Here is a 27,250-nt window from a genome sequence, read left to right on the forward strand (position 1 = left end):
TTGCTGCCTAAGCTTGGCTGTCCTAAATCTCCATCTGTAGACTAGACTGGCCTCAAACTCAGAGATCTGACATCCTCTGCTTTCCCCATTCTGGTATTAAAGTTGTGTATCACCACATCTGGCTCTAAGCTTTTCTTTAATTCCTCTTCACAAGTTGGAAACTTGATTGGGTGGGATCTTGCCCTGAGGTCACCCTTTCTTCCTTTTCTTAATCTGTGTATCTCTTTAAACACAGGACTTAGCTCCATTCCACTTCCTGGTGTTCCTTTTCTCCTCAAATTGTACATTTTATATTTTTACTTTCTCAGCTTGTTCCCTTTCATTATAAAATTGTCATTAGAGTTAACACTAATAACTATATGAGAGAGACTATACTAGGCTGTTTTTGAGATTTCCTCTGCCAATAAAATTATTCTAGATCTCTTCACATTAGCCTCAGGCAGACTCTTTAGACATGGGCAAAAAAAACAGCCACATTATTCGCCAAAGCATCCTAACAATGATCCCTAGGCAACATAGTTCTCTGAAACCTGTGGAACCCAGGCCCCCAGAGTTCTAATCACCCTCAGCAACACTCTCTTTCATGCTTCTACTAGGATGGCCCATTAATCAGCTCTTGAAGTAGAAATTTCGCTCATTATTGTTATGCTGGGTAGCATACAGGCAGACTTGGTTCTGGAGAAAGGTGCTGAGAGTTCTACATCTTGATTGACAGGCAGCAGGAGGCAACTGTCAGGAGCATAGCTTGATCAAAGGAGATCTAAAGGCCTACCTCATAGTGACATACTTCCTCTACCAAAGCCACACCTACTCCAACAATGCCACACCTCCTAATAATGCCACTCCCTATGGGTGCCATTTTCTTTCAAACCACCATAACAGCTTTCTCCAGTCTCTTTGGAATTGTCATATTTTATAGTGTCCCTTTATGAATTTTCTGTTCAAAACATTAGGAAAATACAAAAAAATTGAATGGCAGCTACTGCTTTAATTTTAGGTAACATTGTTTTTCCGTGTTTTGCTTAAGAATTATTATTTAATTATATTTTCAGTTTTATTTTGTGTTTAACAAAGTTGTAATTGTGTATCTTTTAAAACAGGATTTAGTGATTACTTAAAATTTACCATTTGTAAAAAACATAATTAAATTTAATCATTTTAAAGAAGTATCAAAATATTCTACAACAGAAACCAAACATGAGTCAACCGTGTTGTTAAAGAAAACTTACATTCAGAAAAGAAAACAATGAACATGAAATATTTCTTATTTCAGGATAAATTTAATGAAAGGATATCAAACAAGAGACAGAGGGCTCAGCTTTAGTGATAGAACCTAACATTCATCAGACCCTGGGTTTGATCCCCTGCCTTGAAAAAAATAAAGACTATCAAACTGGTACTGTTTTTACTGCTTAATTGGTCATCCATTGTCTGCTATGACTGATGTTCAAATAATAAGTTTCTTTCTAAAAAAAAAAAATAATAAGTTTCTTTCTTTGACAAATACAAACAGACCAAATTCAATCTTCCTGGGCACTATTTGTTATATCACCAGCTAACAGCCAGAGATGGTAGCACTGCTGTAACTTAACACCAACACCCCTTGGTATAACCACTTAATTGAGTCACAGGTTGGCTAGATGCGTAAAGACCGAGGTGAGTTCCTAAAAGGAAGAACGTTTATTCTGTGGTTGCATTAGATGTTGGAAAGCTTCCTGATCACCACGTCTCCTTGTAGACTGCTGGTAGCTTAGTACAGCCTAGGCAGGCTTCACTCAGAGCACTTTGGGGATTAGAACATATTTTACCAAATATGGGAATAAAAAAACAATTATTTTCAGATTTGTAGTTGGAGTTAACATCTGTATTAGAATATAACATCATCTTTATAACTTTAAATGTTCTAAAGAAATGTTTTACTGGAAACAATATTCCTCTATGAATTGAAGAGTTTTTGAAGTTAAATAGCAATAATTATCTCCAACATATTGGGCACTTTCTGTATGCCAAATACTGTGTAAAGTGTTTTTTATAAGTGGTTTCATTCTCTATTATAATTCTGTAGACAAGGGTATTCTCATTAACATCATTATGTGCCAAAGGAGAAACTGAGGCAGATAATCTTTTAAGATCATCTAGAAACACTTCAGTTTAATGTGTTAATGCATTATGGAAGATGGACCAATCACAATAACTCTAGAAGTATTATTGATCCACATTAATAAGTCATTAAATTCCTATGTTACTCTGTAGCACAAGGCAGATTTTGTGGAAATCATGAGTTGCTCAGGTAATAAGGGCAGTTAGTCCTGTAACCCAGTTCATATTTTTAAACATCTGCTACATGGTGTCTGTTAGCTCTTCTAACCTGCGTTACATTACTGTAATGGGTAACACTTATAAGGTAGGTAGAGAGCTGTGTGACAAAGCCCGCAGACTGCTGAGCACCATGGCAAGGGCTGATCAAAGCCACACAGGAGAGGGACTGGGAAGACCTTGATTTGGGACGTAGCCCAAGTGCCTTCCTGGGACGCTTTCTAAGAGAGCTGTTAGCGAAAACATGTCTTGTAAAGAATTCTATCAGCCCAGGAAGAAGTCTCAAGCAGATGATTTGAGGTATGGATATAACCTAGGTGAGTTCCTAGGAAAAGTAGCCTTGAGGTTTTCAGTAGCTGAGGGCTGAAAGAGATATAAGTCAAGGTAACCTGGATGTGAGAAGGGATCTTGGGGTTTGGTGGGAAGAACGCAGGCCAGAAGCTGTGGTTTTTCTAGTGCATAGGCAGAGTCACCTGTGACCTTGAGAAAGGAAATTAGGGACACCTGCTGCCCTGCAACTCCGCTACCCACATGCCACAGACAGCTGTTTGAAAGCCAGGAGTGGAGGAATGAGAAGGTAGTTATGAGTGTCACCAATGAGAGGAGTTGGGCCTCCTTGCACTCTTCCTTGAGACCTATTTTGAAAGCTCACTGAAACACTTACATCTAACACCTAAGTGTGAATCATTTTCCAGCTGTTATTCTGATCGTGACTATTCTTTCCATTCTATTCAAGAAAATAATCTTTATAATCAATATTTAGGGTGTTGCTATTTGAGAACCTACAAACAAAACAGAACTTTAAAAAGTATTGCCCAATACTCCTGTCTTCTCCAGGGCCTTCCCATTTGCTCTAGTTTTCTATGACATTGCTACCAGCCTATTGGTTCCTACAAGTAAACCCTTGGTAATTGTTAGGCTCCTTTAGTTGCAGGTATCCCACATATGTTGCTTTCTCTGTCCATTGTAGTTCTGCAATCTAACCTCTTATCATTTGCTATCATGGCCAGAGTCAAGAGTCTGCTCTCTGACATCGAAAGCTGAATCTTCATGCTTGTGCTTTTACCTGTACTGTTGCTATGCCTATCCTAAGCATCCTCACCTCCCATAACCATTGTTTCAGTTGTAACTATAATTTTTCATAACAACTACATTTTAATTTGGTTCCCATTCCATAAAATTTAGCCTCTTATTACGTGTGTGTGTGTGTGTGTGTGTATGTATGTGTGAGTGTGCGTGCATGCATGTATTATGTAGCCCCTTGTTTCAGGCTTACTAAATATTTTCACAGTGTTCAGCCTTGTACAGTGTGTCGTAATGCATTCAGTTTATTAGCTGAAGAGCCATCAAGAAAGACACCTGGCATCAACCTCTGGCCTCCACATGCACACAAACTTGCATGCTCATACACAAGCACACATGTCCAAGAATATGCCAATTTGCATGCACACATACACACAACACATGCATTTGTATCACCCCCCACACAAAAGGAAAAGAAATTTAGAAGAATAGCTGTTTCATAATATGGTAAATCTATATGTAATATTTTGAGTAACTTCCAAAATGATTTCAAAAATGTTTTAATCACTGTTAAATCCTACCAGAAATGAATAAGGGTTTTAGTTTCTCTGAATCTTCACTTATTATTGTTAATTTTTTATTTGTTCCATTTATCCTTGAGCTTTCTTTTTTTGGTCTAGTGGTTATTTAAAGTACTTTATTTAATTTCCACATATTTATGAATTTTCCTAATTTTACCTTGTAAATGATTTCCATTTTCAGTTCATTGTAGTTGTAGAATATGCATTCTATGAATTTGATATTTTATATCCTTAAAAAGGGTTAGTTTATTGTGTCGCATATTGCCTATTCTAGAGCTATTTTATTTTTCTAAATCAGTTTTATCTTTAGTGTTCTGAGGCTGTATACAGTAAATGCATGCTTGTGCTTACTTTTGTCTTCCTGACTGACTGGCATTTTATTATTATAAAACATTCTTTGCCTATAGTGACAGGTTTTGTCTTGAAGAACATTTTGCCTGATACAGACAGCTACTCCTGTTGAGGGAGGCCGTTCATTTATTCCCAGCTGCCCAGACCCAAAATAACCACTCAGAAACTATGTTATTTAAATCACTGCTTGCTCAATCACTTAAGCTTATGGCTAGCTAGGTCTTTTATTTTTGGTTAACCCATTTCTATTAATCTGTGTATCACCACGTGATCGTGGCTTACTGGCAAGATTCCAGTGTGTCTGTCTGCTGTGGCTCCATGGCTTCTTCTCATTGACTCCACCTTTTTTCTCCCAGCATTCGCTTTAATTTTTCCCACCTAGCTCTATTCTGCCAAGCCACTGGCTGAAACAGCTTTATTCATTAACCAATAAAAGCAACACATATCCAGACAAACTTCCCACATCATGTTCCTTAATGGATGTCCTTTAAATCTGAAGTGCTCCTCTTGTACAGTTTATTGTTGATTCATGACTTTTATTCGCTCCTGTAGTTTTCTTTTTGAAATTTTAATCTATTTACATTTAACTCAGTTACTGATAAGGTTTGGGTAAGTCTACAATTTTGTTTAGCTTTGTAATGTTTTTATGTAGTTTTGTTGTTATTCTGTTATATTTCCACTATTAATTTGGGAGAAGGTAAATTCATATCTTTCTTTTGCTCTCCCTTTTTATTTTTAGCAGTTTTGTTGAGTTGTTTTCTTAGTGATTACCCTTAGAATTTCAATTAACATCTTAATATAATTTAATTTGGATTAGGAAGAGCTTTAGTGTCACTTTTCCCACCTTATCATCTGAGCTGTTGTTTTCATGTATGTTCTATCTTCATATGTTGTAAGCCTATCAGCATGTGTTTATAACTACTTATATATCAAGTTCCTTTTCAATTAGATGGGTATAAAAGGAGTTACAAATAATGTGGGTTTGTTGTTGTTTTTGCTTGGTTTGGCATGTTCATGAGCTTACCTGTTAATATTCCACATCAGATACTCACATGCATGTACATGAACTTATCTATTAATATTCCACATCAGGTACTCACATGCATGTACATGAACTTATCTATTAATATTCCACATCAGGTACTCACATGCATGTACATGAACTTATCTATTAATATTCCACATCAGGTACTCACATGCATGTACATGAACTTATCTATTAATATTCCACATCAGGTACTCACATGCATGTACATGAACTTATCTATTAATATTCCACATCAGGTACTCACATGCATGTACATGAACTTAGCTATTAATATTCCACATCAGGTACTCACATGCATGTACATGAACTTCTCTGTTAATGTTTGGCCTTGTTGCTTTGGGGGCTATGGAAGGATAGAACAACATGGAGAAAGTCCGTATTGAAAATGAAGCTGCTCATTGTAGCCAAGAAGCAAAAAGATGAAAAAAGAAACCAGGACCCCATAATTCGTTTTGTGCAAAAACTCTGCTGCGTTTCACTTGTTAAAGGTTCATCCATCTTCCAGTGGTATCACAGATTCAGGATGTATTTGTCCCCGTGCTCTAGTTAGCTTCCACAGACCCTAAATCCTGATTGGTAATTAGTTTTCAAAACATTGATATGGAGGACACAGAAATTCATAGCGCTCACTAGTCGTCATATAAAATGAACCTTCACATATAAAGTGCTTACTTTTGAAGCCTGCAGTAAAATTTATGAACTCCCATTTTCATTTGTTTGATAGAGAATTCCCAAAATGGTGAACTAATGAGCACTTTCTAGCTGTTATTTGATTATCACTAAGGACTTTTCTGCTATGGAATTGCATCAGTCAGATAGAAGATTTTACAATTTATATATGACTACAAATAAAGCCACATTATTATCCAGTATATTCATAGTTTAAATTACTTTTAAATCTATGAATGCTGTTCTTCTGGAATAATATTTGAACACATGTAGTAAAATTCTAAAGTCAAAAGGTAGGTGTTCCAGATACCATCTTACACAGACCTCTTATTTAAAGTCACACAAACCTGGTGTTTTGTACCGTACTTTACCTGGGACACAGAGAACGACTGGAAATTCACTCTATTCATTCTTAGTTTGATATTCATTTGATTTACTCATGGTTGCTGTTTTATCTGAACATAATATAAATCAAATGCTTTCAAATACTTTGATAAAATGTTTCTGATTTTGCATATACCAGCATTATAAAGCATAACAGCAACAAAGCTTTTGGCTAAAACAAGACGATATGTTTTGTGAAATTATTTGCTTTCTTTATCTCTGATTCCTTATCTATTATTATCCAGAAAAGATTAGTTAAAAGTAACAGCATCTTGATTACTTTGTATAAATACTCACCGGGTTCTCTCATATTGCATTCCCATAAATAATTAGAAGACTGATTTGCCATACTATGCTAGGAATAGGGTGTGCTTTTCTTCATTCTTCTTATGAAGTAAAATAGAATCTAGGTCACTATGTGGAAAGGGGTCATATAACATTTAATGATGAGTTTCTACACAATTTGGGATTTATCATTAAATTTTCTTTCACGATATTTTATCTTATTTCTGCTTTAATAGTAAAAACAATATTTCTTAATTAGTATTAGTAATAACTTTCTCGAAGTTTATTTAATTTTAAGGTAAATGCTAAACAGCTTTTTAAATTTTATCTATATTAATTAATTGGTAGTAACTTACCAGTAACCATTATATATGCCCTTAATTATTTGGATGAATGTCCATCTGCCAATTAGGAAAATTTACATTTTTGGTAGCCAGAGTAGAAAGGCATGAGTGGAATTATTAGCAGTGTTGAAGCCAATTTAGGCCTAAAGTTGTCTCTTAAATTATTCTGACAAAACTTAAAAGTTATCCTGGGAAGGGTCAAGATGACCTTAGGTCACTGCATGGCACAGCAAGGTCCAACTCACATTAAACGAATACAGGAAAAACCAGCTCATTTGCAAAGCAAAATGCACATTTTGTAGCTCCCCGGAGGAGTTGTAGCAAACTCCTATTGGTAACTAAAACAAGCAAAACGCATTGTTTCACAGTTCTGAAGTGTGAGACCAAGTAAACTAGGAGAAAGCACAGAGAAGGTAGTAGAGTCCCGGTGTGGCACTTGTTTTAGGCTGGCAGAGCAAAGTTCTCCAGTGAGGATGAAGCCAGCTGAAGCCCTGTTTTGCTCGAGTGTATGAGTTTATTCAACATAACTTGACTTGGTAAACTGCCTGAGGACATTATGAATATTGATTATTGGATTTCATGCTAGATAAAAGTACAAGGAACAGCCAGACTGCTGAACTTGACTGCTCAGTGTTCCTACAAGGGTCATTGAGAATCCTTCAGAGATAGTTACAATGTTTAATTTCTTGAAAGATATTACAAAGAAAACTCTACCTAGTATCTTATAATAACCAGGCTAATTTTTAAAAAATATAAAATAGTGTCCAGTAGGTAGTTCCATTAAGACTGAAAAATTTATGCATCCATAACCAAAGTTTATGCCCCATTTGGGTAGTACACCTATAATCCATGGGGTTTTTTGGGGGTGCGGGGGGTGCTGAGGCAGCAGGATCATGAGTTCAAGGCCAACATGGGATACACAGTATAAAACCCTGTCTCGAAAGGAACCCTGACTAGAGAGATAGCTCATTGCAGAGCGCCTGCCAATCCTATGTAAGATCCTGTTTGACTGCCAGTACCCACTCCTCCTCCCCGTCCCCCCAAAAAAAGAAGGAAGAGGAAAGAGAAGAATCAGACAGAACAACAACAAATGACCAGCCTAACTCAGTGTGACTGTATGTACCTATAGTTTCACCATTACGGAGGCTGAGGCAGGAAGATCACTTGAGTCCAAAAATTTGAGGCCAGCCTGGGTAACACAAAAAGACCTGGTCTCAAAAAACAAGCAGATAGAAATAAACCCAATATTTTTTTCCAGTCTACTTGGCTCTGAGAGATTCTGTTGAATAATCACGGTCCTCACTCAGAGTAGCACAGGAATATTACACTGTTTTCCAGTATGATGTTCAGTTAATTGTATGCAATATCCAACACTTTTGTGAATAGATTACTGTTAGATGATTTTTTCAAGTGTAGACTTAATATAAATTATTAAAGTACATTTAAGGCATGCCAGAATAAGCTATAATTAGGTATTTTAGATGCATCTGCCAATTATGATCCTTAAACTGAGAGGTCTGTTCTGAGCTAACAGTTTCAAAAGTCAGAGACCAGCTATATATGGATTATATATGGATTCTAGAAAGCATTTCATTTCACAGACCTTTTATTATCATCATGTAATAAGATGTACACACTAGCACTTATCTTTTAACATTTGTTATAGAAAGATTTCATAACTACTCTTTTATCTCAAGAATTGAATCATATTGCAGAAAACAGATCTGCCCTACATACATGCAGACCATTGTAGGGTGCCAAATAGTATATGACAGAAGACACGCATTGAGAGTCTTCCAAACAGACTGTTGATAGGGAGCCTGCTGGAACAAGAGGATGATCCGGATACTCTTCATTGGAGACAAACCGCTAGCCCTCTTGCTGGGTTTTTTCCTGCGGAGTTTTTTTTTTTTTTACAGTTTTGCTTAAACACTCAGACAATAAAATCTTGTAGATAGAAAGGTCAGTATTTATTCAGAATTTGCTGCCAAATTCAACCAAAGAAGATCACCATTAAAGTCTGATTATCAGAAGAGAGTATGTGTTTTCATGTGAGAAGGTAATAGTGTTTTAGATAGGAACACATACTTGAATACCATACCACCAGTTTCTCCTGAGCCACATGGTTTCTGTCATGAACTTTCCATAAAAGAGAAGAGTCATAGCCAAAGATCAGACTCCACTGCCAGAATGTAGACTGTTAGCGTGACGGGCACACCAGTCCTTATTGTTAGACACATAGACAGCTGTGCCAGATGTCAATAGCAATATCATGATGCCACACTCCAAAGACTGCTCCATTGCTTCAGAACTGCACTCCCAGCTTCTCTAATGCTGCAGTTCTTTAACACAGTTCCTCGTGCTGTGGTGACCCCAACCATAAGATTATTTTCATTGCCACTTCAAAACTGTAATTTGCTGCTGTTATAAATCATATTATAAATATCTGTGTTTTCAGATAGGCTTAGGTGACCTCCATGAAATGGCACTTTGACCTTCAAATGGGTCCTAACCCGCAGGTTAAGAAGCACTGATTTAGAGGCTAACGCTTCATCAGCCATCATCCTCCATCAACAAGGATGCTCGTTGTAACATTTGATGGGAAGGCATTGCCTCTGCCTTAGGAGGTAGCACTCAGGAGACGTAACTTAGATGGAACTTAGGCTCACCAGGGCTGGAAATAGATGCATGGGAGGCATTCCTCATGTGTGCTTCCCAGACAGGATGGTGGTAAGGTTTTATCTGAAGCCATTAAGTTGTGGAACTACGCCAGTCTGCTAGAGCTGCTACCAGAATACACAAACTTGGTGGCTTAAACAGTAGGAATTTACTTTCTCACAGTTCCAGAGGTTAGTAGGCCAAGACCAAGATATTAGCTGTGTAGGTTTCTCCTGGGGCTTTTTTTTCCTGGCAGGAGGTCACCTTCACACTGTGTCCTCACATAGTCGTTTTCTCTTTGTGTCTGTGCTTCTGGCATCACTTCCTCTTCCAAAAATAGTGATCCTATTGGTCAGGATGACTTGTGATGTCACTTAACTTTAATTGTCTCCTTAATGGCTGTCTCCCCAGATATATTCATATAAGGGGTTAGGGCTTTAAGGTTTCATTTTGAAGAGTGCAGTGTGATCCATAACAAAATGTGTGTAGCAAGTTCACAGGTAATAGCAACTAGTAGCATGTAGTCTGTGCTGCATTTGGAGCCTAAGAAAGCATCCAGTAATCGATGGGCACTACCATAGGGGTATAGTGGGCAATCTCATGCTAGGTCCTATGGAACCTCTCTTGAGATTCTTTCCTCAACAGACCCTTGTGGAAAATGTAGTGAAAGCGTTACTATATCACGTTTATGAACTAAATTAGGAGTGGTCCACATGACGACATAAACCTGATGTGCGGCTTCCTACATGATATATTTATCCAGGCTGATCCTCCTGCTGTCCTTCAGAAGAACTAGAGCTGCACAGATAAGCCTGCTGCCTTCTGCAGCCACAGTACTCCCTTGACTGTGTCGTCAGACCCCGCAACTCCCCAAGCCTTAGCTTCCCCTGCCTTTGACTGCCACTCATAATGCAGGGCTTCACCATATTGAACCAGTTGGGGGTTCCTCTTAACTGAACTCAAACGTGCTATGGAATCGGCCTGAGATGCACACCTACACACTTTGCCCATCTAATTCCTAATTGTCCTCTGGTCTCCTACAAAGCCTACGTGAGGTGACCCCTCTAGAAATGATCCTGCTGCTGGCTTACCACTGTGGGTGCAGCGCCAGCCACATTAGCATTGACGTAGTTGTTTATTGAAGGAATCCATCAGCCCAGTTTCAGAGGGCTATAATGCTGTGTTTCCATGTCACAGTTTCAGGGCCTATACATTTGAATCTCTGTTTAGTGAGGAAGCAGTAGAATAAGCATATTCATGTGTATACACATTATAATACCCACTTCACATAGCGCAACAGATCTGAGATGGACTGAGCTCTCTGTCCAAATGCTAGAAAGGACTTGCAAACACCTGTGGAGCTCTGCAGCATCATTTTTGACTTGCATGTAGTTTTTTAAAGAAAAACAAATCAAATAGGATGGATATTGTTATAAAACAAAGAAGAAGAATCTCATAGAAAGGCCTTTCCTCTTAGTTGGTGTCTAGCAAAGATCAGCTCTTAAAGGAAAGTGAGAAGATGTAGATGTTGTTATAAAACTGTCAAAAACTGCTTTTTCAAGAAAAGTTTTTCTCAAAAAGAGACTTCAGCAGTAAACCCAATAATGCTAATAGAATTATATAATCAAGTTCTTCCATTGAGCTTTTCCTTTTTTGTAAAACTGATAACCTGAAGTTTTTTTTCTTTCAGAGGCATCTGCTTAGAGCAGAGAATGGGACCTCTAGGTATACCAGAAAGCACTTCTAAGAAATGGAATGGTGTGTGATGGGCTGGTTTTTTTTTTTTTTCTTCAAAGTAATTTACTTTAAAACTTCAACATCTGGTATTTTGAAACTAATCTTTGTGTGTTGAATACTCTTAACCATTTCTCAATCCCACAGTCTTTTATCTTGCTTCTCCTGCTGTGTTCCCACCACCCCTGATCCTATTAGCAACCCTTGAGACAGCCTCAGGCTTACCAAAGTCCTGCTTTGGTTTCAGCTGCTCTTCTGCAAGAGGAAGTGAGTGTTGGGGCTTTTTCTGTGGCACAGTTGTGATAAAGCTGTGGTGGTCTTATCTCCCTCTTAGGTCGTGGCTCTTTATGACTACACAGCGAGCCGATCAGATGAACTAACCATCCATCGTGGAGACATTATCCGAGTGTTTTTCAAAGATAATGAAGACTGGTGGTACGGCAGCGTAGGAAAGGGGCAGGAAGGGTTTTTTCCAGCTAACCATGTGGCCAGTGAAAGTAAGTGTATGCTCCCTTCCTGCTACCTTAAGATGGTAAAACTGCGCCCAAGATTTAATCGTTTTCTACCCTTTCTGTACTGTCTACATAACCACTGCACACGCTCACCAGCAGGAAACGTTTTTCATTCTTGCAATGGAAAAGCTGAAAAGAGGAGGCATCAGGGTGCCAGAGCGCTCCCAAGCTGTGAGATGGGAGGTGATCCCTGGGGACCCTCCAGCAACTGCTTCCTGTAGCTCCTTCTGCCCTACCAGCTGCTGCACACAGTTCTGTCAGCTCCTCGCTCGCCACAGTGACTCCTCAGTTGACTAGCATCTGAAGAATCTCAAATCCCTCAGCTCTCGCTCTTCCTGTTTGTATACCTCAGCTCCGGCCTTCTGAACCATGAGTGACGGGGCTGGCTCATTCGCAAGCTCACTAAGCAGCCTTTAGTGAAAAGAAGAGTGAACAGGAGAAGATCCCTGATGAGGCCTTTTAAGATCTGTAGTTTTGCTGTGAGGCTTTGCAAGGTGAAAAGGGAGCTGCCACAGAGAGCCTGAGAGCGTGGTGAACTGTCCCCGGAGGAGCAGGCCGCAGGACTTCTTCAGAAGAATGTTCTAACAGCAGCTGGCCTGCTGGCCTGCTAGGGAAAGCCCAGCACTGTTGTCAGGAAAGCCACCTTGGAGCCCATGCCCAGCAGTTGAGTTCTCCTACACAGACACTCATGCAGTTCTGAGTTAAAGTGAAATAGGCAACACCATTAGGAATATTTATTCTCTTTTGTTTCTACAAAGAATTATTTATTCCTAATTTCTATTTTCGTGCTAATCTTTGAAACCCGTTAAAGCAAACTAGGAGTGAACAGAAGCACTAGTACTAATTCCCCTTCAAGTTCGGATTGTGAGAGCAAAGGATAGTTTTAAAACTGAAAAGGAGGAAGAAGGTCATACTGGATTACTGTGCTAGATGAAGGGACTTCTTTTAATGTCCTTCTCTAAGGAATGACTGACAACTTTTAAAGTCTCCTGGAGACGCAGTGCATGGCCTAAAGAAAATGCAGAATGGAGAAAGCTTAAGGGAGAATGGAAGGAAGTTGTTGGAGGGCACAGTGACTCCCAGGTAGAGTTAAGACAGTGTTAAAGTCCTCTCCCACATGCCCCACACTCTGACTTGCTGACTGCCATAAACATCCCCACTCCCCCAACTCTTTCCTGGGCAAGCTCTGGAACAGGGTCACAGCTAAGGTTAGTGGCAGTGGCAGGGCTGTCTCGAAGCACAGTAGTATGTCTGTGACTGTAACCAGGAATCAGCCTGTTCCTGTCAGATGCCAGTGAAAACATCTGCAGATACTGTTTTTACTTGGCAGTATAAAGAGATCATGTGTCTCCCACAACGTGTTCTGCAGAAAGAAGCCTTAGGCTCGCCTCTCTTGACAAGCTACGGATAGATGGTCTGCTGGGAGTTAAAACCTAACAAACTTTACTTTCCTTATGTAGTGAGCACCTGCAATGATGCTTGATGGCTTTGTCAGAATTGATGCCTCACCTCCACTCATGACCGTCCTGCGGTTGTCGTCATTTCTTGCTGTGCTTTAGGATAATTAATGCTTCCTTTAGTTGCCGTTTCTTGTGAGAGCCTTGTGTAGGTGAGAGTAGGAGAACAATCAGAATACCTGAGATATAAGAGCTGAATCTCACCCTTCAGCGGGTTCTTTTCCCTTTATCCTATTTGTTTCCTGAATTTATCAAAAACTCAACTGCCAACTTTAGCATTCGCAGGGAAAATGACTCTCAGCAACATATCCCATTCTAAAACTAGTGGGAGGGATCGTCCTTGATCTTTATCTGAAGCCACATTCTGCAAAGCAAATGTGCATTTATATATGAACAGAATCTCTACCCACTGTTCAGCTGAGAAGAGGGGCGTTTAGGAGAACAGCACAATAAGAGGAGATAGCATTCCACTGTAAAGGAGTGATTCTGTGTCTGAGCCACTGAAAAGACAACACCATCAGTTCCTCCTAGTCACATCTGACACCCTTTTCTCAAGATATAAAAAAAAAAACCTAGAGGTAACCCCAACCCATACTCACATCCAACTATAAGCTCATAATCTTAACTGTGCAAGTTCAATTAAATGCATCTTTGGAATTTCTCAATTTTGAATTACTCTTAATTAAAATAGATTTTCACTTTAGTACTTTAAGATTCCCATGTGATTTTTTACATACATATACTTCATGTAGACTCAGTAGACTATGTAGATTATAATCTTAGATTAAAGGGCTTTTAAATTTAAATCTTAGGATAATACCATCCTAAATCTGTGTTTATTCGTTCTTTGTTTCCAAATTATCCTTCAGCGCACAGTTCTGCCTGCTCTTCAGAGCTTGGCACCCCTTCCACTTCCTCCGTTAGGATTTTCCATCCCCCATATCACTTTGTCTTTGGCGTTAGCCGCCTTTCAAATGATGCTGACTTTGTGGGCATGGCTGCCTCCAGGCAGCCAGGAGCTCCTGGAGAGCAGAGACTGTGTGGCAACCTGGCAGTAACCTTGCATACAGCAGGTTCCTGGTAACTGTACTGAGAAAAAAATGAAATAAGCATCTATGTGACTACATAGTAATTGAATCGATACCGTCTGCAGTCTAGATCTTCATGAGTAAAGCTTTCTTACCTGCAACTAATGGGTCAGACTGCAGACTACCTTAGCGAGCATATCCTGCATCACCTGCTGCTACAACCGAGCGTTGAATAGCAGTTTCTTTACATTTAAATATCTGCCCTCCTTCATAGTTTGTTCTCTGGTGGAACAGTGCTCCTGGATCTAATTCCATGACTTCCTGTTTAAATTCCAGCACTGTATCGAGAATCACCTCCAGAGGTAAAGGAGAGATCTCCTCCTTTAACTCCCAAGGGGAAAACTAAGACAGAAAAACCTTCAGCTTCTCAAAAGGTACGTATTGTCAAAAATATGTGTTACATATATGATGCTTTGATTTTTTTCAATCTGTATGAAATATTCCTTTATTTTTCATGCTTATGATCTACCATTGTTTACATTGTTACTTCTTTTGATTTGGGCACCAATGAGAAGTATATGAAGTAAATGTTGCAGCCATTTTCCAGATAAGGAAACTGAGGAGGCTCAGAGAGGATAGAGTTCTGGCCCCCAGCCCGGAAGCGGAGCCCGTGGCTTTAGGCACGCTGCACTCCACTCTGCGCTTGCGTGTCCAGCGTCACCCTAACACCGCATCAGCCTCACCTAGAAGGCGTACACTGTCGCCAGGGCTCACAGGAGTCCACAGAATAAAAGACACCCCAGCCCTCGAAGACTGCTCCTTTCACTTGCTAGTAATTGAAGGCACTTTCAGCTGTTATCAGCCAGAGACATGCCATTGCCGTTTAAGGTCTGTGCTGTCAGAAAGAGCAGTATCTTTCTGGTAGGAATAGTATTTCTTATGCATATGGCTCATTAGACCTGTTCCATTTATGACATTAGCTCTTGAACACACACACACACACACACACACACACACACACACACACACACACACACACACCAGTATATGTATCTTGTGGTTTAAACATTTGAACCTATTCTGGGTCAGACTTTCAACACATAGATACTTAGTTCTTCCATGCCGAGCATTGTGGTAACTCCAGTTGAAGCTGGTATAAGTGGACAAGGCACGTGTCCTAACGGTTTTGATGGACAGGTGGCAAGCCACCTATGAGCCGGTACTTTCAACAGACTCTTGGAACTAGGATGGAGATAATATGCATGTTTCATTGGGAACACATGGGAAGAAAGCGTTCCATTCTGTTCTGGGAAGGCCCAGACATAGTTCCCTAAGGAAAAATGTACAGCCTGAAGCTTCAGGGATTTAAAAGAAATGTTACATGAACTTAGGACAAAGCACTCCCGAAGAGGGAGGACTTGGATAAGGTATAGAATGTCATGATTGTGTCTGAAGAATGTAGGTTTAAAGGGGGAAAGTTGAGGAGAAATGGAGGCACTGGGCCACAAGCAACCTAGTGCACTCTGCCATTCTCCAAACAAGGGCTCCCCTGGGGGAGGTACCCCAGGAAATTACATAAAATGATTTTAATTATAGCACTACCACTAGTGGTTAAAATAGAGGTAATAAAACCTAGCATGAGGAAACTCATTAGGGATACATAGAAGGAAAATACAAGACTGAGCCAGGGAATGAGAGGTAGGCAGAGGCTGTGATTGCCTGGCTTTTCATTATTCAGCTGTTTAGTGGCCGGGAACCTAAGGTCACTCTGAAGTCGCTGGGTTATTCATAGCTGAATAGGTGACAGTACTACAAAATTACTGAGCTAGGAAGCTTTGGAAAGAGTGTGGTGAGACAAGGTGACCATGGAGAGCTGGTTAGCTCAGTTTTAGATATTTCAGTTTGCTACTCATGTCTTCAGAGATCCCAGGTACAAATAGCCACAGGCGCTCAGAAGTGCAGGACTGGGATTTGAGAGAAAGTAGAGCTCCAAAACCAAATGAAGAGGAATTAGTGTAGTCAGCCTCCCTGCTGGAAAGTAGGGTTTGTGGTAAAGACAGTGGCCCTGATAAGGTCTGCAGAGTCAGAGAGGGAAGCCAAAGGCAGAGCCCAGTTGACACTGATGTTAAGGGAGTTAAAAAAAAAAAAAAAGAGTAGATTGGAAAACAGAAAAAAAGGAAAGAAAAGAAAAAGACATGCCCTGGAATCTAAGGGTGAAGCAAAGAATATATTTAGGCATGCCCAACTGTTTGACATTATGATGCTACTTTGCTGTCTACAAAGTCCCTGCTTGAAAACCATGTATTTGAGTTACAAAAAGAAAAAGAACACAAACACACACATGCACTTACAAGTTTCTGATATTTAAATAAGTTTAAATGATATTTTAATAAGTTTATTTTAGGTAATCTTGTGTTAGACCACCCTCCTAGCTGTCCTTGAACTTGTGGGATACAGGCTGCAGGTTGGACACACCTGCCAGACAAGCGGTTGGATTATCTGAGCATTTGGTAGTCAACAGGACCTTGATAGATTTGTGCTGGAATCAAAGTGAGAAGCAAGTGGAAGCCATTCTCAAAAGTTTTATTTCAGAGAAGTGAGGGCGAGAGGGTGAGGAGTTGTTGGAGGAGACAAGATAGCCAGTTATTTTTCAAGTATTGAAGAGATACAAACTGATATGCTGTGGAGTCAAAAGCAGGACATGATGAATTCTGGAAGGTGTAGGAGTTTGTTTCATTACAGAAGAACAAAATGCTAGATAAGTCCTGGGTAGACCGGAGCTTCTCAGCTGTGGGGATTTTTCCTCCCAGGAGACATTTGGCAATGTCTAGAGATTTTTGTTGTTATTTCAACTACAAGGAGCGGGTTAGGGGCTACTGGCATCTCTGCAGGATTTAGAGGTCATCGCTTACCCTTCTACAACTCAACAGAGAATCGACTAACAAAATATGGCAAGAGAGTCGAGCTTAGAACAGCATCCCTTTCAAATGCAGGGGCCAGAGAGGAGGGATAACTTGGGTAAAGTCTAGAAATAAAGAGTGAGAGATTTCCTGCATGTTTCATCAGATTGGAGAAGACAGAGAAGCAGGAAAAGGTTGGTAGACTTAGCCAGGTTTGCCACTAGGTTACAGGAAGCTCTCCTTTCTACTAATGAACACCAGATTTGAGAAATTAGGCAGATGCTTGTCTTTGTAGGGGCTGTTATAACAAATATGCAGTAATTTATAATGGCTTATACGATGAATAATTTTCACAGTTTGGAGACTGGAGAGACTAGCAAATCCAAGGTTAAGGTACTAGTAGATCTGGTATCTGTTGAGGGCGGACTTTGGTTTTCAGCTCCATTGCAACCTCACAGGATAGATAGAGAAGAATCTCTCTTATGTCTTGTTTTGTAAAAGCACAAATTCCACTGTGAAGATTCTATCATTATCTCCAAAAGCTGTCATTGTGAGGCTTAGAAATTCATCATGGGAATTTTGAAAAGCTACATGTCACCAACTCAGCAATTCCATATTTTTACAACCTAGATAAATCAGTGCAATGGAAATATAACATTAGCATGGGGGCAATAACAAGGCTTTTGGTTTAGTATGAAATGCAATAAAAGATCAAGCAATCCCGGTATCCCCAGTTTGCACCATGCTGATCATTAAGGCTATGTACTCCTGACTCTAAGTGTCTTCCTCTCCGTTGATTCTGTTAGCCACAGGAGAAACTAGGAGTTTTCTATATGTAACTACTCATGTGAAATTGGTCTTGGCCTTGCTCTTCCTGATGTGCCAGTGTTCCTAAGGGACCACTTACTCCAGAGACCTCTCACTGCCTGTATCCTTCTTCTCCTTAGATGGACTCACTATGTCATGGTATTAGTTCAGACTGCAGTTCTGTCCAGTTTGGATCTCCATGCTGCAGACACACCCTTACATCCATCTCCCAGCATGCCAGTTCTTCAGATGGCAAGCCTAGCCTTTAAGGACCAAACCTTAGTTCTAATAGATCTCAAGGAAACGTACAACATGCAAATTAAAATAGCTTTTAAAATGAAGTAGTTACGCCGAGGATGTAGCAGAGTTGTAGAACACTTGCCTAGCATGCACAAGAATGGTTATCAGTATTAACGCATAAAGCAAGTGTCACACAGAGTAGGGAAGCCATGTGGGCCAGGAAATAGGACATTCCCACAGAAAAGATGGAGCTTGGATCAGGGTTTAAAGTTAAGGTGAATGAATTTATTTACTGGGAGAATATAATTTGATCTGTCTATATGAATCCATGTGTTAGACTAGAATCCTACAGAGAGCAGTGGGTGTAATTCAGTGTTAGAGTACTTGCCTAGCAATACAAGATACTGGTTCAGTCTCCAGTACTTTAAAAAATTAGGAACGTGCATGTGTTCCTATAGATAGACGGACAGACCAACAGATATCTTCCAGGGAATTTGTTGTTGAATGTGTATTAGACGGTGTGATGATTCCTGGAGAGAGAGAAATGATCTGTGCTAATGTAAAAAGAAGTCCCCGATAAACATGATGTTGCCCAGGCACTAAAACGCCTTGCATACTGAGTCATTGAATCTGACAGTCAACCTTGATAAATGTGAACCTAAGCATCCCTAGCACCTAGTTTATTGTATTTTTTAATTAATTCTTTATCAAAATAAGTATGGTTGATTTGATCAAGATTCTGTCTTATAAACATACCATAAGAATGCATCAGAGATTTAATTTTGAATGCAAGCCTTTTCTTATTATCATATAGAAGATAAGCTTTATAAAGAGCATGAAAAGTGACTAGGATTTGTGGGAGGTCTGAGTACATAGCATTATGGAGCTGTGCCAGGAGTGAAGCTATGATTCTACCTCAGCTACTTCATTGTACAGATGAACAAATTGAGATCAATAAAGTAGAGAGATACTCTTCAGATGACACTACTAATAAGGGGTGTGGCCTCCATGGTCTCAAACCATGTCCTCTGTTCTCGGCCATCTTGTTATAAGAGACAGTCATTAACGCCCACAGCCAGGTTTTGTGTCACTGTGGTTTTTTACATGCCTGTTTTATGTTTGTTTCATTGTGCCTTCTTCTCATGGAACTTGTAAGAATCATGTTCTGTTTATTTTAGTTTGGGGTTTTGTTTCTGTTTTTGAGATGGGGGTCTCACTCTGTTGCTGAGACTGACCATGAACTGCTGGGTTCAAGGGTTCTCCCACCTCAGTCTCCCAAGTGGCTGGGACTACAGGCATGTTCCAGTGCTCAGTTTTATTCTCCATACTTTAAGGAAAGAAACCTCAACTGTCCTTTTTAAATTGACTCTGTTCAAACTATTCAATAAAAAGTAAAATTACTCCTTTCAGTGGCATGGCAGCTGCCATTTCCTCCAAGGTCTTCCCAGTGGACACACCTGCTGTGTGGCTCCATGTGCAAATCCTGACACACTGAAGTGGGGAGGCTGGCAGCAGCATTGGTAGCCTGTGTGGAGATGGATGTGTCTTCCAGCCTCATCAGGACTTCTCTACCAAGATGTGCTGCCAGTTCGCATCTAATAGAAAAAAGCCGTTCTAACAATTGGTCTTATTTTTTCATTTGTGTTTTAAACAGTTTTAATTAGTTTTACTATAAAAGTAATGCATCCTCGTATTTTATAAAATTTAGTGAATAAAAAATAGTATAGGGTTAAAAATAAGTCCTGTGCACTAATAATCCTGTTGATTCTAAGCTTTTCATGGCCTTCTAAGATCTCTTCATGTGAGCAGGATGACTTCATTCACGTTGATTTATTTTAATTAATTGGGATTATACTTAAAGTTCTTTTTACTCTTACTAGTACATCTTGAACAATTTTTATTGACACAGAAAAATTGTATTTTAGATCATTTTAATTACTAAAAACACCCAGAATATTCTTAATTCCTAAAATGCTGTGGGTGTTGTTGTTATTTTTTGATAAACTCTCAGTTTCCTTTTCTTTTTGAAATTTTTTAAAAAATTACTTAAAATTGAGAAGCATAATTTATCTTCTATAAGTAGCTCATCATTGACACAGGTATAATATATATGCATATATATGTGTGTGTGTCTCATATATAGTTTCAACATCTAATTTCAATTGCTGCCAGATTTAGTAAAACGTATACACAGGAATGCTAGATGCCTTCTGGAAACACAGCACAGTCATGGTGCTGCTTTGGTTATTATCTGTAAAAATCCACTAGACAAATACTACCCATTATTTTTATTTTCCAAAGGTAGTTCTAAAACTATATATCATAGCTCATCTTCATGTAAAAAGAATGTGTTTTAATTATTTTCAGTATTTCCCTGGCATGTAGAGTCAGTAAGAGCAAGTTGGTTTAATTCAAAACAACAAATTCCTAAGCCAAAGTTGACTGTCTAGTTATATTCAGTAGCATCTGCCTTTTCTATTGTGTTTGTTGTTGTTGTTATTGTTGTTGTCTAGTCCAAAGTAAGAACAGAGAACCCCAAAGCTTCAGATAATAATTCCATCATAATTTGTCTCCCAATGTGCACATACACACACACACACACACACACACACACACACACATTTCACACTAGTGGTTCCTGTTAGCATCTCGTGAAAACATTGGGTACAGGATGAGGCCCCATGTACTGCCGCTTGCTTTTAGATTATCTAGCCTAGCGTAGGGTCTAGAATATTGCCACAAGCTCTGAAATAGAGTCGTTGGGACAGTCCCTCAGCAATTTGACCCTAGAAGTAGGTTTAGAAAATATTCCAGATGTCTTCTTAATTCCACTAATTAAATTTGTATTTTTTAAAATACGTATGAATTGTTTTCCCATTTAGCAGCTCTCTCCTAATTTGCGCCTAAACTTAGCCTTTATCACATTCCATTTTATTATGCCCATCTTCCATCAAAAGCTCAATTTATAGACTAATAATAGATTTTCAGTGAAAGTTCTGGTGTTTTTTTTAAAGACACACAAATAGGTATTTTTAGGGGATTTATCCCAATTCTTTTCAGAATGTATCATGGGCAAGGACTGTTTGCTTGTGTAAAATTTAATGATCTCTCTGAGGTAAGAAGTCTTGAATGATGGCTATAGGAATGTCTAAACTATGACACTCTACTGCGCTGTTGTCAGCGTTCATGTGGCCCAGGACTCTCTGTTAAGACTCTTTAACAGGGTTCTTTAACAGAGTAACACAGTATGTTCTTCGTGCTGGTGTCTTCAGGGTAATCTAGACATCAATAACATTTCTCTGAAAATCTGTTAGAGATCTGAAATGTGAAAGATGAACGCCCCACCAGTCATTCTGTCCGAAATGTCCTTTAGATAGTGGCAGGACTGATTATGATCAGCCACACTGCCTCTGCCTTGACAAGCAGCGTGACCTTTCCCGGGAGCTCTCTGACACCCTCGCTCTGCTCTGCTCTGCTCACTTTGGCAGCCTTCCTACGTACAAGATGCTCATCCTGAGCATGACTGGCATTCCAGGATGATAATGCATTGTTTAGGAATGTGTTGTGCATTGTCAAGGGTTGAGAATTTGTGGTGGTGTTTAAATATTGTGTGGGGGGGAGAGTTTTGCTCTCTGGCTTTGAACCAAACAACCCTCCTATCTCATAAGCCACTAGACCTGGCTTTATAAAATGTCTCTTAATCAGATGTAGATACCTGTTGATACTGCTTGTTTCCTGTGTTTGAGGAATTGATGCTAGCTAGTCTTTGCAAAAACCATGGAAAATTAACTATATGCTGATGTTCTAGTTATTACTTAACAATCACAGTCATGTGATCAATAGTGGTTTCTTTTTAGGAACATAAAAAGGAATGGATCCTTTCTTATTCAAGGGTCCTTTTTTTTAATTCAAATGAACCATGAAATAAAACGTCTTTCTCAACATATTGGAGCGAATTTGCTTTAAGCACTCTTTGACTTGAGCACTTCAGCACAGAGTGAGCCTTTTCTGTTTCACCCTTGTCTTTTCCCTATCACGGTGGGTGTGTCTCAGCAGCCACCACCTACAGGCTACTGTATCTTAGTGCAGAGAATTTCCTTATAGTCCATATGACCTGATTTGGGAAGAATTACTCCCTCATGATGGGAGATTAGAAAATTCTTGCTCAAAAGAGGAAGTAGAGACCCAAATAGCTCTTTTGTTTGCAGGAGTTGTAAAAGGGGGGGGGGGTAGGTGTCAGCTGGGCAAGATGGCTCAGCTGGTAAAGGTAATTTCTCTCAAGCCTGACTACCTGAGCTCAATCTCTGCCATCCACATAGTCCAAGGAAGGAACTGACTCCTGCCGCTTGTCATGTAACCTTCACACTCTGTGACACACACACATCCTCACAAGTGCATGCACACTTGCACATCCTATTCGTTAGTTGGCACACTTTTTTTTTAAATAGAGGTCTTCTCTGATGTTTTCTACCTTCTTGCTTACCCACAGTCCATTTCTGTTCTTCGCAGTCCAGACCACTTGGGCCACAGGAAGTCAATTCATAAAAGCCTGTTATTCAGCAGTTTGATGCCCAATGCATGAGCAGCACTTAGGACCTGTAATCTGTCTCATCGGTCTCCACACCTAGAGTAAAGCCCTTGTCCATTTCTGTCATGTGTGTTCTATGTTTATTTGTCACTTTTTTCAAAAAAAAATCACCCTCTTGTTAACCGTGACTACCTGCCGCAGTGGGCACACTGTCTTGTCATCTTTCTGTTCGTTCACCTTGACACACTGCCACACTCCCCACACATTGTCAAAGAAAATAGTGCCCATGCCCCTCAAGGTGCGACTGCTGTGCCCCCAGTCAGCGTGGGCTCTTGCCTTTCACAGGAGTTGCTGTCTAACATGAATCCCTCATGTTTCCATCCTGATTTTCTCTATATTTCTGTAATTGCACCCTGATTCTTCATCTGTTTTGAGAGATCTGCACTTCCTTGTATAGAAAACCCCTCCTCAAGCTGGGATCATTTTCTGCTTTCATTTTTTTTGGTGCTCAGCCCTCACCTGGGGATCCCATGCTCACTGCTTCACTTGCTTCGGCATCTTCCTTGTTTGCTTAACACTTGAAAAAAGCTTGGTAAAATGGAGTGTGGGTAGTGATGGCCGCTGAATCAGAACTAGTTCCTGCATTGCAGCCTAAAGAAGGAAAGTGGCATTAGTCAGAGGGTCACAGAATTAGACATAAGCAGTGAAGGATCGTGATGGGAAACTCTGGGGTCATTTGTTGGAACTGGAAGTTATCATGAGGGGAATACCTGTGGGACATTAGAAACAGCCTGTGAAGAACCTAAGGTGACCTAATGCAGCATCATGGTAAGAGCTAAAGATAAGAGATAAGACTGACCCCAAATAAATAAAAGAATCTTGGAATCTTTCCTATGACACATTAGGGAGTTGGAGTTTATTCAAGTGTGGTCGGGAGCCATCAAAGTGCGGAAAGCAGAGAGGTGATGTGATCAAATGTCTATTTCAAAGGTGTGTTCTTTGTCTAGGAATGTAGCTCAGTAGGAAAGCATTTGCTTAGTTTGAGGCTCTGGGTTTGCTCCCCAACACCATCACCAGAAGAAAAGAAACATAAAGATGAGAGGTGCTTGAACATCCCCCCCCCCCCAGACTCACCGTGGGTTCAGCTCTGTTGATGTGTCAGCATTCCTCCAGTGGGTTCGGCTCTGTTGATGTGTCAACATTCCTCCAAGAAACTGTTTAAACGCATGAGCGTTTATCCTGGCTCACAGTTTCCGAGGGTTCACCAGCAGTCTGCTGGGTCCATGGTTTTCAGGCCTGTGGTGAAGTAAAGCATTCTTGCAGAGAAACCATGAGGGATAAGAGCCACTCGGTTCTCGGCAGCCATGGAATCAAAGAGGGAACGAGAAAAGAGCTAAAAGCAGGACAACCCTTCCAGGGAGTGTCCCCAGTGACCTCCTTCCTCTACCAAGGCCCTACCATACATCCCAGTGATGCTATTAAATTTTGCATCGATCAGCCTATTAAACCACTGATAGAAAGCATTATTTTATACCCTAACTTGTAACATGTTACTAACAACTCTTCAGTCTAAAATCTGTGATAAGAGTGGAAAGGGTTGTCTGTGTTCAGGGTTCAGAGTACTTAGGCCCATAAACTCACTGCCTCAGTTTCCCTGTACTCCAAAGAAATCAGCAAGCAGAAATTGGAAAAGGAAAATTAATTTATTTAATTCTGGCCAAAGCAGAAAGGAGAAAGACATCTAAATTTCTCTCTGCAGTGCCTGTGGCCTTGTTACAGTGTTAGAAAACCAAGAGACAAAGACCAGAGTGTGTTTGAGTGCATCTGTGAGACAAGTTAGCCCAGGTTACCTCCCTTGTCTCTGTTGTGGTTTACAAGCTTTGATTCAAGTCCACAGACAGAAGAAGTATTTTAAAGATCCCCTGCCTTTTGTTTTTGTGTTTTTGTTCATTTTGTTTTGTTTTGTTTTAGAGAAAAGCATAGAGAAGAGGGGGTTAGAGCCCTTCACATTCCTGGCCTGGTAGAGTTCCATGTCCCTGTGTCTATTTGATGGATGCAGAGTGAGAGCTCATTGTATGGATGTTGGCTTCAATCTTGACCCCTGCATACCTGTTAGACATTCTGATTTTGCTAGTGAGAAAGTGTGATAGTTGATAGCTAAAGGAGACCTGAGCAAGTACCTCTCTTTTAGGATATATCCTCTCGCATTAGAGCATTGCATAAGTACTTCATATAATATGTCAGAAGAACCATTAAAGCCATTTCAGACACAGTTAGAAAGTCTATCCTACTCCTAAACAAACTTCATTTAATAAATTTTTTGTGGAACTCAAGCAGCAACTTTTAAAGTCCAACATTTTAACTCAACAATCCACAGACAGGTTAATTTGTCACATGCTAAAGAATGACACCAAGACAAGGCTGTGTTTGTTTCTTTTCATTCCATATATGTAGTTGTTTTGGTCCTATAAGTGCAGAAAACTGTATGTATAATAAAGACACTGACATCCATAACACAGTCATTTCAGATCCTAGTGTGTTCAGGCAGCCTTTGCTGGCACTATGTGGCATAATGGCAACCACAGTGCCAAGTGTCCAAGCTGTGGGTTGAGTACCAAGGCTGCTGGAGGAAGGTGTGTGACACAGCCCTACATTTAGTTACAGGGCTGTGACCTGTGTGTTAAAGCACTGGGCTCTCTACCAGTGGCAGAGTGTGCCAAGCTGTACAAACCTAGGTGTTAACCCAGAGGACTATACTTCTACCTGTTTGCACTTGAGACTTCGAACAAAGTTGTACTGAGAATTACAAAGTCTTCCTCTTAACTCAACTTTAGAAAGCTTGATGTAAGCCTTCAGCTGCTTCTATAGCCTGGATAACTCTGGGCCTCCATTTCCTCATCTGCAGAAATAGGAGCGTGGTACCATGAGAGCTTGTCCTTGGTTCTGAGCCCCTCTCCCTTTTCCAGTTAACAGAAATCCCAAGAGAGGTTAAGTGGCTTACTAGGGCCACACAAAGTTAACTGTAAACAGAACCAAGACTAGAATTTAACCACCAAACCCTCATTGGCAACTTTCTTCTTTTGTATCTATGTTCTAAAAGGAAAAAAAAAGAATCAATCCCACTAAATAGACGTGAAACATTTGGAGAGGTAAATGTATCAGTGGATGCATAACAGCATGTAAAATAAAGCTACACTGTATCATAACCCCACCTATCTGATGCTGCTGTGCCAGCTGCAACATACATTGATTGAACATTCATATGATTTTCTGCCCATCCTTCACGTTTTTAGACCCATCCATTCCGATGAGTTGTTTGCATGGCCCCTTTATCTTTCCTCAAGCTGTTTGTATGATTTTTACTTCTTGGTAAATCTCCACATAACCAGTGGTATCATTTTAAGTCGCTCCATTTATCATTCCTTTCATATTTAAGCCTCATTGCATTCTAAATTGAAAATCACCCTCAAGATTGGGAAGCAGGAGTCTCTAGATTCTGGTCCTCCCATTGCTCATTCTCGCTTTGCTCATCTTCCTCTCTTCATCCTCCTCTCCAAATCAAGGGTGCCCATGAAGAGGAAACGGAGTCACAAAACAACTGAGGTGTGTGTGGAAAGGAGGGAAGAAGGGCAGCCATGCTCCTTGGCCTTGTTGATGGTGGGGGGCATCTATGGGCTGATTGCATTCCAGCCTTGGGGGCTTTCTGTTTAAAGACAAACAACAGCTCACAGAAACTCCTTCTCCCCTCCTACTGCCTCCATGAGTCACTACCCATGTGGCGTGCTGCTGCTGAGACCAAGGAATGAGTGAGTAAAGGGGTTTAGAGTAAAGTATTCGTCCTCATTAAGTAAGTGTCCTTTAAATTAAATTGTCAGAACATTGCGCTATGGGCTCCCTTCTAACTTAAGATTTATAAGATAAAAAGAGAATCAGGTATACCAGTGGTAAGACCACAAGGGGAAACATAGCATGGACAGCATTGAATCTCTAATTTATCTTTTATTGTTTGTTTGTTTTATTCTCTCTCTCTCTCTCTCTCTCTCTCTCTCTCTCTCTCTCTCTCTGTCTCTCTGTCTCTGACACACACACACAGCCGTTCTGACTACTTTCTGTCACACTCCTTACAGTGTACTTCAGACGACATTTTCTGATGGTATCCCAGCATTCCGTTCACACGCGCATACTCTGTTATAAACAACACTAAGACCCACACAGAGCAGCACTGGCTTAACAGGGAGATTTGGCTTGATTTCTCAGTGGCTCCAGAGTAGGTGCAGATTGGTGAGAATTCATGATGAGAGCTCTCTATTTGGTTCTCTCATTAAGTCCAGTCACTTGACCATGGTTTAGAAACATACAAAAAAAATTTCATAAGATGCTAGCTT

At 40.1% G+C, this 27,250-nt stretch overlaps 1 protein-coding gene across 1 annotated transcript in view; it reads left to right on the forward strand.

Moving 5' to 3' along the window:
* The window catches only part of Ahi1 (Abelson helper integration site 1), a 150,591-nt gene that overhangs the window by 111,380 nt on the left and 11,961 nt on the right, over positions 1-27,250 (forward strand). The window contains exons 20-21 of the mRNA XM_038339840.1: positions 11,728-11,890; positions 14,727-14,824. Coding sequence (XP_038195768.1) covers positions 11,728-11,890; positions 14,727-14,824 — 261 coding nt within the window. The remainder of the gene's footprint in view (positions 1-11,727; positions 11,891-14,726; positions 14,825-27,250) is intronic.

The sequence above is a fragment of the Arvicola amphibius genome, chromosome 8 (genome assembly GCF_903992535.2).
Source record: "Arvicola amphibius chromosome 8, mArvAmp1.2, whole genome shotgun sequence".
Classification (NCBI taxonomy): domain Eukaryota; kingdom Metazoa; phylum Chordata; class Mammalia; order Rodentia; family Cricetidae; genus Arvicola; species Arvicola amphibius.